Genomic DNA, 14,081 nt, shown 5'->3' with positions numbered 1-14,081 from the left:
TATTTAATATATTTGTGAACGATATATCAGAATGTTTTAGAAATTGCGATTTCCTGATGTTTGCAGATGATTTGAAATTATTTAAATCCGTAGATTCAAATGTTGATGTAAAATTAATTCAAGAAGATTTAGACCGGTTGAGTATTTGGTGTGAGAATAATATTTTGCATTTAAATGTTGCTAAATGCTGCTATATAATAATATTTTGCATTTAAATGTTGCTAAATGCTGCTATATAAGCTTTTTTAGAGGTAATAAAAAATATGATACTTCTTACACAATTAATGAAAATGAATTGTCTTACTTATGTTAAAACAATAAAAGACTTAGGAGTCACATTTGATGAGCAGTTGCGTTTTGTGCAACATATAAAAAATGTAACAGTAAATGCATTAAAATCTTTAGGCTTTATCATTCGCAACTGTCTGAGACTCTCTGTATGGGCTTTAAGAACAGTATATTATGCTTTGGTTGTATCTAAAGTGGAATATGCATCTATTGTATGGTCTCCACAATACCAAGCTCATTCTAATACGTTGGAGAGATTGCAGAATACATTTTTGAGATATTGTGCATACAAATTAAACATACTCATTACTAATCATGATTATACCTATATTTTAAAAACACTCAACATGAATTTATTAAAAACTCGACGAAATAACTCTGATTTGGTATTTGCGTTTAAATTAATAAATGGTTTAATTTGTTGTTCTGAACTTCTCCAATCTATTAATTTATATGTTCCCTCCAGAAGTCTCAGACATGTTGGTTTGTTTTATATACCTTTTCATCGAACAAACTATGGTATGCATTCGCCCATTGAGCGAACACTAAAAATTATAAACGAGAATAACTTGGAAATGTTTGGTGTCTCCTTGGCTGCTTTTAAGAATCGGATTAAAAGAGCTTGACAGGTACTTTTTGTTATTTTAACTGATTTGTGTAATAGATGTAATATGTGTAATGGATAACTATTAATATTTCGTTTTTGTTTAATGTGTAATTAAGATTTATTTTACTCTAGTTTAGTAGAAATTACAGAGATTGATTTTATACTGTATATTTTGTAATGGGGGTAATCCCGTATATAAATAAATAAAATAAAAATTTTTTTCTCAGAGGCTGATGTTGGACGTGACATATTTGATAAAAAAATATTTATATTAATGAAACAACATGCGAACAAGTGTTGATAATTTAGTCACCCAATTGCCAGAAGTAAAAGCTGAAGGGTACAAAAAAATTGCAGTGGAAAAATTGAGCTTTTTTTCACAAATAATAGATGTATAATTGTTTTTATTTTCTTTGGTATTTTGCTAATGTTTTAGGGCCGGTATTTCCAACCTCACTTAAGCCAAAGCTTACTTTAAGCCTTTGCTTAAGCTTAGATGCCTGTATTTCCCATAGATATATAATACTCTAGATTGCGCCCTGCGATCTTAAAATGGGTGACGGTTGCGACAGAGATAAATGAGCCTATTTGGTCGGTAGTCTCTTTTTAATTTAAGGGGAATATCGACGACGTGACTATCCCACTTTATCGAGTAATATGCGTTGACAGTTGGAGCGGGTGGTGACGAGAAATGGTCTTTGGTCTTCGGACGTGGATAATCGTGGTTCGAATCCCATACCAACTTTACTTTTTTTATTTTTATTTAATCAATATTGCGTTTATTAGATATTTTTATATCTGAAAAATGGACCTAAGTAAATCTAGCAGATAATAAATGTACCTATGTATAGTAAGTTAATATTGGAATACATAATTTGTGAACTGCATAGTAAAATAAAAGTCATTCGTTATTAATATAAATTCGTCCTTATTCGAATGATGTGAATAATACTTGTTTCGCTTCTACTTTTTTAAAAAATTGTAACAATAGTTTCATAAATAAAAATAATGTCTAATTACTTATAATTGAATCGGTCATTTCAAAAACAGCAAAGTCCACAATTTTGAGAAACTAACTTTTTGAGAGGAATAGACTCCTTTAAGATAAACGTTGTGTGCAAAAACGACACCAGTCCAGTAAAAACATTAGGAACAAAACTACAATATAACTCTGAATTTTGATGTCATCCATTTCATCCATCTTTCGACTATATAGTTAAGTTTTCTTTGCTCTTCTGTAAAATTAGGAATATGTGACTCGTGTTGTTTTTGAAATGACCGATTCAATTAATAAATCGATGGTACAGTATGTTGATATTAATTATTGGTAATTTTTTACGAATATTTTTAATTACTTTATACTATTCTACCATTACCTTATTAAAAAAAATAACATTGGCTTTTATATTTTTAAAAATCTATAGGTACTTACACAGTTTTTCTTATTTGTTATATTATATTTCTTTGCATATATTTATTTTAGAGATGTAATAATATCTAATAAACGCAATATTGATTAAATAAAAAATAAAAAAAGTAAAGATTGGTGTGGGATTCGAACCAGGATTATCCACGTCCGAAAACAAACGACCAGTTCTCGTTGCCATACGCTCGAACTGTCAAACCATCTAAAATACTCGATGACAGAGTAGGATAGTGACGTCGTCAATACTCCCCTTGAATTAGAAAGAGACTACCGACCAAATAGGCTCATTTATCTCTGTCGCAATCGTCACCCATTTTAAGATCGTAAGGCGCAATCTAGAGTATTATAAATCTATGGTATTTCCACTTCAATTTGAGGCTTAAGCCTAGGCTTAAACCAAATAATTTTAAGTTCGCACAGGAGTTGGTTTAAGCCTTTGCTTAAAATTTGTTTTCTGTTTTTTGAAGTTATTTCTATAGATTATTATTAATTAGAGAGTTATTTGAAAACCAACTTTTGAGTAATAACGTTATTATTAGATTATTAAATAATCTATTAATCTATTAATTTATTAATCGTAATAACGGTTATTAAAATTCTTACTACTTTTGGAAGGTGTAGGCACATGAAAATTATTTATTTCTACAATGGGTCTATTGAATAAAAAGAAGTATTTGCTTTTACTTACAAATATTTAAGTATTTACTTAATATTAATTGAATAAAGTCATTTCTTTAATGCTTTATTTAATTACTATTAAGTAAATACTTAAATACGAGGAAGTAAAAGCAAATACTTCTTTTTGTTCAATAGACCCAACGCTTGGTAGGTATATTTATTTTACAAAAATAAACTTACATTCGAATTTGACATTTTAAGGAATATATCCAATAAACAAAAATACAAAGACGGATATATTGCTTATGCAAAATAACAATAACAATATAACCAGAGAAAATATCGGCAATAAAATAAACTAACAACACATGCACCATGTACACAAAATTAAGTGAAGTAAATTACATTGATACCAATGACAAGATAAAATTAAACGTCAACAGTAGTGGTTTTTACCTCAGAACAGTTAGTTTTGGTATTTTGACGGATTCAGAGGTACCAAACCAATTAACTTTGCAGTTGAGCATCAGTTTAGTTAAGGAAATGATGGAAATACAGCACCCGGCTTAAGCTTCTCCTTAACTTTTGACACAGGCTTAGCTAAGCAAAAGCTTAAGTAGCTATTGAAATACCGGCCCTAAGAGGCTTAATAACTTAAAAATAGGTATCAGACTTGTTTAATTTCACTCCTTCAAGGAGTAAACACAACCCTACAGTTGAAAGCGTGTCAATGGAAACAATTTTTTTATATCTGTCTCTGAGATGGATGTTAGCTTTAATGTTCAGAAAACCTATGTTAGTTGCAGAAGGTTAAACTGTTGGTGAAATAAAACCGTTTTTATTTTTTTTTTGAGTTGAGTGTTGAGTGTCACTATTTGAGCGTAGGTGTGATATATTGATACACCAGTTCCAAAGAGTAACAAATCTGAATTTTAGTGACTTGGAGTTAAGTATTGGAAAGTGCTTCAATATTTTACAAGTTTCAAAGGGTAACAACTCTATAATAACGTTTTGTAAAGATGTCACCAATATATTTTTTCATAAAACAGTAATTATTTTAATTTCAAAGTATAACAATTCGAGTTGTTACCCTGTTTTCTCCGTACTAACGTTGATTGATGTATTGAGGTACTAATGATTTTTGACTGGTTACACTTTGGCACTACTGTATGGATATAATGCAAAAAGTTGAAGGAAAATTATTCTTTATTAATAAAAGCCTCTATATTCAACAACAAGACCAACATTGTAAAACTCTTGATTAAATAAACTCTTTATTGAATAAAACTCAGATTTTTCTAATGAAACACAACTTAACTTATACATCAACAATGTATAGGATATTTTAAGTGATTTAAAGTATAAGTACACCTATCTATTTATTTAAGTACACATCGTCCTGAAGTGACTTTGGTATACTTTTGATTAAAATAATGTTAACAGTGATACCCTTTTAAACATTCAGATTAAAAGAATTATTCTGACCATCTCAGAAATGTGGAACAGTATTTTGTCTAATAAAATAGTTAAATGTAAGTATTAACAATACCATACAATTATTTTTATTATTGTTTCCTCTCAACATATAAAATTATGTTTCTACTTTAGCTGAATAGGGAAGGACCTACATACAAATTGTTTATGATGACCTAAAAATTTGACAATGTATGCAATTTACTGAATAAATCGCATTAAAGAAAATTTACCATAACAAATAAATATTACCTTCTTTAATGATGCGCTTATAATTTATAATTTGGCTAAGGGGTTTCTGGGTCAGTTGAATATTTGATGAAAAGGCGGACGCCAAAAATTAAACGCCATGTTTATGAATACACCACTTTTACTTTGTTCGAATGTGCGGTGCGGTGTTCGTTTATTCACCCCTAATTTTCATCCCCGTTGCATCAGGATTTAAAAAATAGATCATTTGATTTTATTTGATACATATCTAATTTGTATAATTATTAAAGTTATTTTAAATATGATACGAATAAAGTTGTTTTTAACATTGTTTAAAGAATTTTTAAAAACTTTTCAACATAGTCTCTAGCTCTATCTTTCTTTCTATGAGGGATATTGAGACTTGCTCTTTCGGTAGAGGCACTGCGGCTGTTTGGTGTAGTTTAATTACCTAGAGGTAGGCAACCAATAAAACGGTAAAATAATTAAATGATAACTTTTGTTCTTGTAAAGTATTTTTCCGGATTTAGGTCATAGGGCTGTTACTCTCTCTAATGGAAAAATCTTTCGTCAATCAATCAAATAAATTTATTTTAATTTGGTTGACAATTTAGTCAGTCAAATCAATTATCTATGCTAGGAAAAATATTTAGATACCTACCTTGGGTATCAAAAGGATTAATTAAATTGATTGAGTAGAGTAGTAGAACCACTATTATACAGGGTGTCCCGAAATGATTGGTCATAAATTATACCACAGATTCTGGGGTCAAAAATAGGTTGATTGAACCTAACTTACCTTAGTACAAATATGCACATAAAAAAAGTTACAGCACTTTGAAGTGACAAAATGAAAATCAATTTTTTCCAATATTTCGAAAACTATTAGAGATTTTTTATTGAAAATAGACATGTGGACGGGATTCTGTAGAAAATGATCCATCCCACACTTTGTTAAAACTGAAATATTGTATAGCCAAAGACTTTGCGATAAAATTTAAAATTCGCTATTAAAAAAATTATGGTTTAACATTAGAATCGTTAATACTGTACCGATTGTAATGTTAAACTATAATTATTTATTAGAATTAATAGAGTATTTTAAATTTCATCGTAAAGTTTTTGGCTAATATCTCAGTTTTAACCAAGTGTGAGTTTTGGTATCCTTTCTGCAGAATCCCGCCCATGTGGCATTCTTATGGCAGGAAAATCTTAATAAAAAATTATAGTAACATTTGTGCGTCCCATAAAAGTTTTATGGAGGTTTTGTTCCCTTAAACCCCCCTAAACTTTTTTGTATGTTTCTATTAAATTATTATTATAGTACTATTAGTTAAACACAGTGTTTTTAAAACTTTTTGCCTGTTAGTACTTTCTCGAAAAGCCAGTTTTTATCGGGATATTTTGAATATTTGTCAAATCTACCACATATTTGTATATGGTTCAGAACGATTATAGAGACCACGTACCTACCTAATAATATGGAAATTTATTTATAATTTACATTTTTGGGTAGGTATATTTTAATACTAGGAGGTAAAAATGTTTTGAAAACACTGTGTTTAACCAATGCGGTACCGCAATAATAGTTTAATTCTCTAGTGTTAGGGAAAAAGGGCATAAGTCGAAATCTGTCGTTTTTCAGGGGGATTTATTAAAGGTTTCATTCTTGTCGTATAAATCTATTTTTAAATTAAACTTGCATTTATACTAATATTATAATACGATATATTAACCAAACCTTTAGACAATAATAAAGTAGGTTATATCTTTTCAAATTGATGATTTTTGATTGACTTAAGTCTTCTGGATCTGACTTTGATTGCGATTGCTGACTTAAGTCTATATGAACTAACATGCTAGCCATTAAGTGTACCTAGTATAGTATAGTAACATCTAATAGAAACACAGGTAAATACAGAAACATAAAATAATGGATGAAGTTTTATTAGCTGAAGAAAAAAACAATACAAGTAAAATACATCACTGCAACGTTTATTACGTATGTACCTCTTCTAAGTCTGGATTATCGGCGTCTGGATCGAGGTCTTCTAAATCTGGGTCAACGTCAGCTGTTGCATTTGAATGTACAACTTGCTCATAAAAGCTTTTGTACACATCTGGAATAAGGGGTAGTAATTCCAAGAGATCATCTTTCTTGGCCTTGGAGATTGCAAGTGGCTCTGTATATTTTTTTGATAAAGAGAGCGCAACCGGACGGCCACGGCGATTTAAATTTAGAATGGAGAAGTTTTCTGTTTCTTGAAGTGATTTTTTATAATAAATCAGTCCTTGTTCCTTTTTGTATCTGAGCCATTTGCAGTCGTGCCATAGAAATTTCCGTTTTTCACTATCTTGTTTTCTTCTTACAAAAATACTTTTGAACAAGGCTGCAAAGTCATAAAAATCATCTTGTGACATTTCAAGCACTTGAAAAGGTTTCTTTTTATTTGCGCATCGTATTAATGTCACCCAATTATGTGGATGTAATATTTGCCACTTGTTTTTTTTTTGTTTCTCGATTACGGAATGATCCGCATCACATTCCATGTGTGAGTGACCTGACACAATAAATTTGTGATCGATTTCCTCTAACGAATTTTTCATTTGAAGAACAGTTAACAACATACTTGCTATGTAGAAAATTTATTTTTACAGATAAAACAGTATTAAACGGTAACGTACCACTATTTTGCTCCTTAATCATCTTCATAATTCGTTTACATCTTTCTGACATTTTTACGTTCGCAAAAACACAAGTAAATACAAATTTTTATCACTGAAAAGCAATACGTGTTTATTATTGTAACGGGTCATACGGAATTAAGTCAGCCTGTCCTTGGCAAGTGTAAATATACGGTTGAAAGGTTGCCGCGGTAAAAAAGACTTTAGTCAACATAAGCCCGCTTGTCCAAACAAAACCGGTTTTACACGACTTGCGTCTATTAGATCAATAGAGAATAAAGCTGTTAGAAATACAATAGACTTATGTCCTTTGGATCACAACTAAATTGATTAAATTCCATGTCGCCAGTGTACTTAAGTCAATATAGTAAAAATTTGACTTATGCCCTTTTTCCCCAACACTAGAGAATTGGAACGTACACAAACATTTGGGGGGTTTAAAGGAACGAAACCCCCATAACATTTTTATGTAAACATATATAATAAAGAAGCCGCATCTCGATAAAAACTGGCTTATCGAAAAAATACTAGGAGGCAAAAAAGTTTTAAAAATAAATGTGTTTAACTAATGGTATCACAATAATAATTTAATTGAAATGTAGGTACACAAAAGTTTGGTGGGTTTAAGGGAACAAAACCCCATAAAATGTTTATAGGGTGTACAAATTTCACTGTTGTTTTTTAAGATGTCCCTGTCATAAGAATGCCACATGTCTAATTTCAATAAAAAATCTTAAAGAGTTTTCGATATATGAATCGATAGGTATATCAATTTTTATTTTGTAATTTCAAAGGGCTGTAACTTTTTTTTGTGTGCACTATAGACCGTGATAGTCGTGACGTCAAAACGTCAAAAAAAGTTTTCCAAACACGTTGTGTCTAGGTACACGTTAAAATGTACGCAAATAAAAAAGTTAAACTTCATCAAGCTAGTGACTATTTAGCGTGGGCAGTGACTGTATATTTTGATACACGCTATTTTGATATGTTTAGTGTTTGTTTGATAGAAAAATATTTGTTATGACGTTTAATTCTACCTAACTTTTTTATTTGCGTACACGTTAGCGTATACCTAGACACAACGTGTTTGGAAAAAATTTGACGTTTTGACGTCACACTATCACGGTCCATTGTATATAGGGCTTTTCATCTATTGTCATTTGTTTCGAGCTTCTGTGATATGTTGTATAATCTGTGTATAATATTAATATACACGGATTATACGAGATATGACAGAAGCTCGAAACAAATGACTGTGAATGAAAAGCCCTATAGGTAAGTGGTAAATGAGGTTAATTCAACCTATTTTTGACCCCAGAATCTGTGGTATAATTTATGACCAATCTTTTCGGGACACCCTGTATCACTATTTGCATGGTTTTTACAGATGCTTGTCAAGATTCCAAGACCAAGCTGATTGATGTCCTCTTGGTAGAGGAGCCCAAGCGGGGATTTTTGAAGTTACTCGAGAGCGTCAGATTATCACATGGGGAGAAACCTTGTACCCTGTAAATGTACCTCTACTATATTGGCTCTTAATACAGGGGAGTTCGTTAAGGGGGGTCCGAAAAAAAAATCTATCCTTAGAAAAACTCAAAATCGTCAGATTAAGATAAGGTAAAGTAAGTAGATGCAAAACAGTGTATTTATATTTAAAAATCTGACGATTTGAGCGAGGCGTAACCCAACAAACATATAATAGCTGGTCAAGCTAAATACTGAGTACTGCAGCTGATTAGTAGTCGCATAAAAGTGACAAAGGCTGTTTAAGCTATTTTGCTGTTTAATATGTCGAACAAACACTGCTTCAGATTATTTGTAAGCCCTTTTGCAGCCAATTGACTTAAGCTGAATATTAGACTGGAGAAGCGCTATTTAAGGCACTTTGTATTATAGTATTCAGCATATCTTATTCAGCTGAATGCTAAGCTGAACTAGCGCTGCTGCAGAATTTTTGTCTACTTTTGATCAACAATGTAAAAAAAACTGAACAAGAGGCTGGGGAAGCGCTATTTAAGTCAGTTCATAATACATTATTCAACCTTCTCTATTCAGTTATATTCTGGGCTGAAATAGTGCTTGTCCAGAACTTTTGTAAGTACTTTTAATCAGCAACTTTATAAAAGCTGATATAAAGCTGAAAAGGAGCTTTAATTTAATTAAATCGTTCATATTCGTTGCAAAAGGTGTATACTTAAGTTCGATGAAAAATGGCTTCTGCAGCTGATGATTATTAAGTATTATACAATTGCTTATATTTGCTATATAATTTTAATTATTTAGATAAAAGATATACACTGTGCTTTACTTAATATTTAAAAAATATGGATAAAAAATCAATTCAAAATTTTAAAAAAATAAAAAAATCTGGCCATTATTACCGAAAATTAAAGGTAAACCGTTCAAATTATGAAGAGTTTTTAAAAAATCTATATGCACCAAGTAGTGTTTCTTCTCATTCAAAAGCTAACGACACAGCATCAGGATCAGGTAATTTTGTTTTAATTTTGTGAGTATATTTTAAATAAAAAATAATTTGTTACATAGGTTCTAAAGAACAGGAGTGTATTTCTAGCACATCAAGTGATCTTGACGATAATCTAATGGAAACCAGTGAAACATCAGATGATGGTGACCAGTTTATTGATGAAGACATTTTTAAAACAGAAGATACTGAAACGCAATTATTGCCTTGTTCAAGTACCGAATTAGGAAATTGGGCAATCCGACATAATATTACACATGCAGCTCTAAAAGATCTCCTACAAATAATCAAGAGACAGTATGATTCTAGTTTATTTATCGATGCTAGAACATTATTAAAAACGCCAAAAAATACGAAAAAAAGTTGTAAAGTTATACAGGGTGGAGAATATTGGCATCAAGGTCTTGACGTTTGTCTAACGAACACTTTTAAAAACTTGTCAAAAGACATGTTAATACAGCTCAATGTAAATATAGATGGGTTGCCAATATATAAAAGTTCCAAACGTCAGTTTTGGCCAATTTTATGTAGCATATATGAAATGCCTGATATACAACCTATGATTGTTGGCATTTTCCATGGAAATAACAAGCCTCTAGATATAAATGAATTTTTGGAGCCTTTTGTTGAGGATGTTAAGCGGCTGCAATCAAATGGACTCTGTGTTAATGGGCATATGATTCACATAAAAATTAGATGCTTTATCTGCGATTCACCTGCACGGGCATTTATTAAAGGTATCTGTTTTTTTTAATTATTGCTTAAATTGACTAGTTTATTTTACAGGTGTAGTCAATTTCAATGGGATTAATGGATGCCTTAAATGCACTACTGAAGGCGAATATTCTTATCTTTCTCGAACTGTTGTATTTCCTGATATAAAATGTCCTCTTAGAACTGATGCAAAATTCAGAAGTAAACATTATGGTAAGCACCATAAAGGGCAAGAGTCACCAATTTTGAAAATTTCCGAAGTTGACATGGTGCAGGATTTTATAGTAGCAGATGAACTACATCTTTTAGAGCTAGGTGTGATGAAGCGTTGTCTAACAGGATGGAAAGATGGTTCTATGGGTTTCTCAAGTAAGCTATGTGCTCGTGATATTGAGAGGATCTCCAAACATTTAATATCTGTGAAACTTCCATCTGAAATTCATCGTTCCACAAGAGGATTAGATTGCCTGGCATACTGGAAAGGAGTAGAATGGCGCAATTTTCTTAATTATATTGGAATTGTTATTTTAAAAGATGTGTTGAACACTGACGTTTATAAACATTTTTTACTTCTTTTTGTTGCTGTTAGAATATGTTCTTCTGACATGTATGCTGAAAATCGTTCGGTTGCCCAATTAATGTTTGAAAAATATATAGATGATTTTAAGATTATTTATGGCGTACAATTTATTACAAGCAACATTCATAACTTAGAACATGTGGTTGATGATGTTAATAGATTTGGACAACTTTTTACAATATCTACGTACCCATTTGAGAATACATTATTTCAACTAAAAAAATTATTGCGCCAAGGAAATAACAGTTTGCAGCAAATTGTTAATAGAATTGGCGAAAGAAATTTAATATTGAGCAATGATACAAAAAAGACAAGTTTACAGCCAGAAATTAAGAAAAGGGGGAATGTTATCAAGTGCTACATTTATTCTCATAATTTTTGTTTAAGTAATGTTTTCAAAAATTCATGGTTTTTAACAAATGACAATGACATTGTTCAAATGAATTCTGCATCAGAAAAAGGTGGTAAAATATTCATACATGGAAAATCTGTTAAGAAAAAAGAAGATTTCTTTAGTTATCCCATTCGATCATCAAATTTACACATATATATTTGCAACATTACAAATTTAAATAATATGAAACTTTATTTGCTAGAGAATGTTGTTTGTAAAATGGTTGTTATAAAATACAATGAAAGTAAAATTGTTTTTATTCCTCTTCTACACACTATTAAAAATAAACAAAACTTGAATGTAAATTAAAAAGTTTTTTTAATAAAAATGTTCTTTTAGTCCGTGTCTGTATCATTATTATCTTCCTCTTCAACCTCGTCATGTTCTATTATAGCATCTTCACCGTCAGCTTCATATTTTTCCATACCATATTCATCGTTATCTTCATCATATTCTTTTTCTTCATTAAATGATTGCTCATTTTCATAAAAAAATTCATTTTCGCCTGAAATAATAATTTTTATGTTATACATTTTTTTAATATAGGTACCTTTACCTTGTCTTTGAGCAACAACTTTTCTGTTTCCACTTAAACGTTGTTTTTTAACCATTGATTTTTTTCTTCTATGTATTGAAGATTGGCGGATGCCTCCAGTTAAACTACGCTTCTTTGCATTTCTTGTAATTCCAATTATAAATTTTTTCAACAAAGCCTTCGAAAAATCTTTATTGGAACTTTGGACTATTGTAAAAAACACTTCTAAAATATTTTTGCAATTTTTAATACAACATTTTTCAGTGTTGCTTCTACTTCCTCCCGTCCACGAACACTGCACCATAAATTTTTTCTCAAAAAAATAATCTACAATACTATAGCAGGTATCCAAACCATTACTAGTATCAGGAATATTACCAATAATTTTTTTAAAATAATTTCTCTAGAAAACAGTATCAACATTAAATTTAAAAGATTAAATGAAAACTGAAATAATATAACTTACTACTTTCTTTTCATAATTTGGATCTTTGAGATTTTCCTCTAATTGACTTAACTCCTGTGAGGTTGAAACGGCATGAAATTCAAATTGAATATTGTCATCATCCTGATGATTGTTTTTAAAATTCTGCAATGCTGACAATAATTTGGCATCAAAATCTGATTTAATTGCCGCAACTGCCTTCACCAACATATCTTTTACGCTCTCTGTTATATCATTTTTAAACTGATTAAATTTTTGCTCAATGTCATTCAACTTGTTAATAATGTCGTTTTTACTTTCTTCTCCAATCAAAGGCTTATAATTAAGGGTGCAAAAAAAAAGTAATTAAAGTAATAATTTTAAATGTTTCCAATAAAAACTTACCTGTTCGATGACATTTAAAAACTGCGCATTTGCAATTGCTTCAGGAGAAATAATTGCCTCATCCGAAAAATTGGTTTTCAAAATTATATTTTCGCTTTCAACAACAGGCTCAGGAGTTTCTTCCGGTATGATTGGTTGAAACGAACAAAATTTTGACGATGATGATGCAAACAGAGTTTCAAAATTTTGTTGACTAGTGACCTTTTTTGTGTTTCTTACTTTATTTTTTTCTTTCATTTCTCCTAAAACCTCGGAATCAGTTGAAGACGTTGCCGAACCTCCCGACATTTCTAAAAGTTCAGTTTCAGCTGCAATGCGATTTTTATAATAATTTCTTTTGATGCGACATATTATTTTATTCCACGTAATGTCTGGAGTAGAATTGACATCCTTTATCAGATTTTTCACGTTTTTTGGTGGCCAAAATAAAATTTTGTTTTTTATCCACTTGTGTGGAACAACAGTTAAGACCGACCTTCCAGCTTCTATCGTCTCAACGATTTTAAAATGGGGTTCTGTAATAAATTAAACTAATTAAAATTTCAAATATTAACTACAATATTACATAGGTACATAAGTAGAAAAAAAGAAGTTTTAAATTTCATCCAATGCATAGGCAACTCATATTACGTTCTTATAATAATAAAAGTATACTTTTTATTTACCCATTATTTTAATTAGAAGATTTGTAACTTATTAGTAGTTTGTTAATATCAGTCTCCTTATATAAATAAATATATCCCAGGTTTATTCTAATTATTTAAGACCAAAATATTTCATAATTTAATAAGTTTAATACTAAATGTAAAAAAATAATTAACCTAACTTTTTTTAAATGTATAATATTGATAATTATTAATATCCATTTTTACAAACACTTTGTATACTTAAAGAATAAATAATAAACAACGTACTTACCTGGATTACACCTATTCATTTTGACTTAAAACTTACGCAAAAATCACTATAAAAATAAGAAAAACAAATAAATTTTGATCTCCGTTTACAGACAAGACAGTATTTTCGCGGTAAATCCCAGGAGTGTTTTGTTCTGCTAATAATCAATCTCAATTCAGCTAAAATTTAGTGAATGTGGCGTTGTTTACTTTTGCAGAAAGTATTCAGAAGTTATTCAACTAAAATTCCGATAATTATTTTCAGCTTTTGTTCGACAAATAAACAGCGCTTCTTCAAATTTATTTCAGCTGTTGTTCAGCTTCCAAAGCATTTCATTTAT

The 14,081-nt window shown here is 30.3% G+C and overlaps 3 protein-coding genes across 4 annotated transcripts in view; 1 reads left to right on the top strand and 2 right to left on the bottom strand.

The window, feature by feature from the left end:
• LOC126878760 (uncharacterized) overlaps positions 1 to 5,034 on the bottom strand; it is a 124,301-nt gene extending 119,267 nt beyond the window's left edge. For both annotated transcript variants that reach the window (XM_050641640.1, XM_050641641.1), the window contains exon 1: positions 4,665 to 5,034. The gene's annotated coding sequence lies outside the window, so the exon portion shown is untranslated. The remainder of the gene's footprint in view (positions 1 to 4,664) is intronic.
• Positions 5,035 to 8,998: 3,964 nt separating this feature from the next.
• On the top strand, positions 8,999 to 12,191 carry LOC126881263 (uncharacterized). Its single transcript, XM_050645446.1, has 2 exons — positions 8,999 to 10,529; positions 10,579 to 12,191. The coding sequence occupies exons 1-2, from the start codon at positions 9,911 to 9,913 to the stop codon at positions 11,787 to 11,789; spliced, it is 1,830 nt and encodes a 609-aa protein (XP_050501403.1). The 5' UTR covers positions 8,999 to 9,910; the 3' UTR covers positions 11,790 to 12,191.
• LOC126891826 (uncharacterized) lies at positions 11,720 to 13,802 on the bottom strand. The gene is made up of 3 exons (XM_050661113.1): positions 12,845 to 13,802; positions 12,482 to 12,775; positions 11,720 to 12,418 (listed from the first exon to the last, which is right to left on the bottom strand). The coding sequence occupies exons 1-3, from the start codon at positions 13,130 to 13,132 to the stop codon at positions 11,816 to 11,818; spliced, it is 1,185 nt and encodes a 394-aa protein (XP_050517070.1). The 5' UTR covers positions 13,133 to 13,802; the 3' UTR covers positions 11,720 to 11,815.
• Between the last annotated feature and the right edge of the window lie 279 nt (positions 13,803 to 14,081).

This window comes from Diabrotica virgifera, chromosome 1, assembly GCF_917563875.1.
Source record: "Diabrotica virgifera virgifera chromosome 1, PGI_DIABVI_V3a".
Taxonomy (NCBI): Eukaryota; Metazoa; Arthropoda; class Insecta; order Coleoptera; family Chrysomelidae; genus Diabrotica; species Diabrotica virgifera.
The sequence above is the reverse complement of the archived record's forward strand: the minus strand, read 5'-3'. Positions and strand labels throughout refer to the sequence as shown.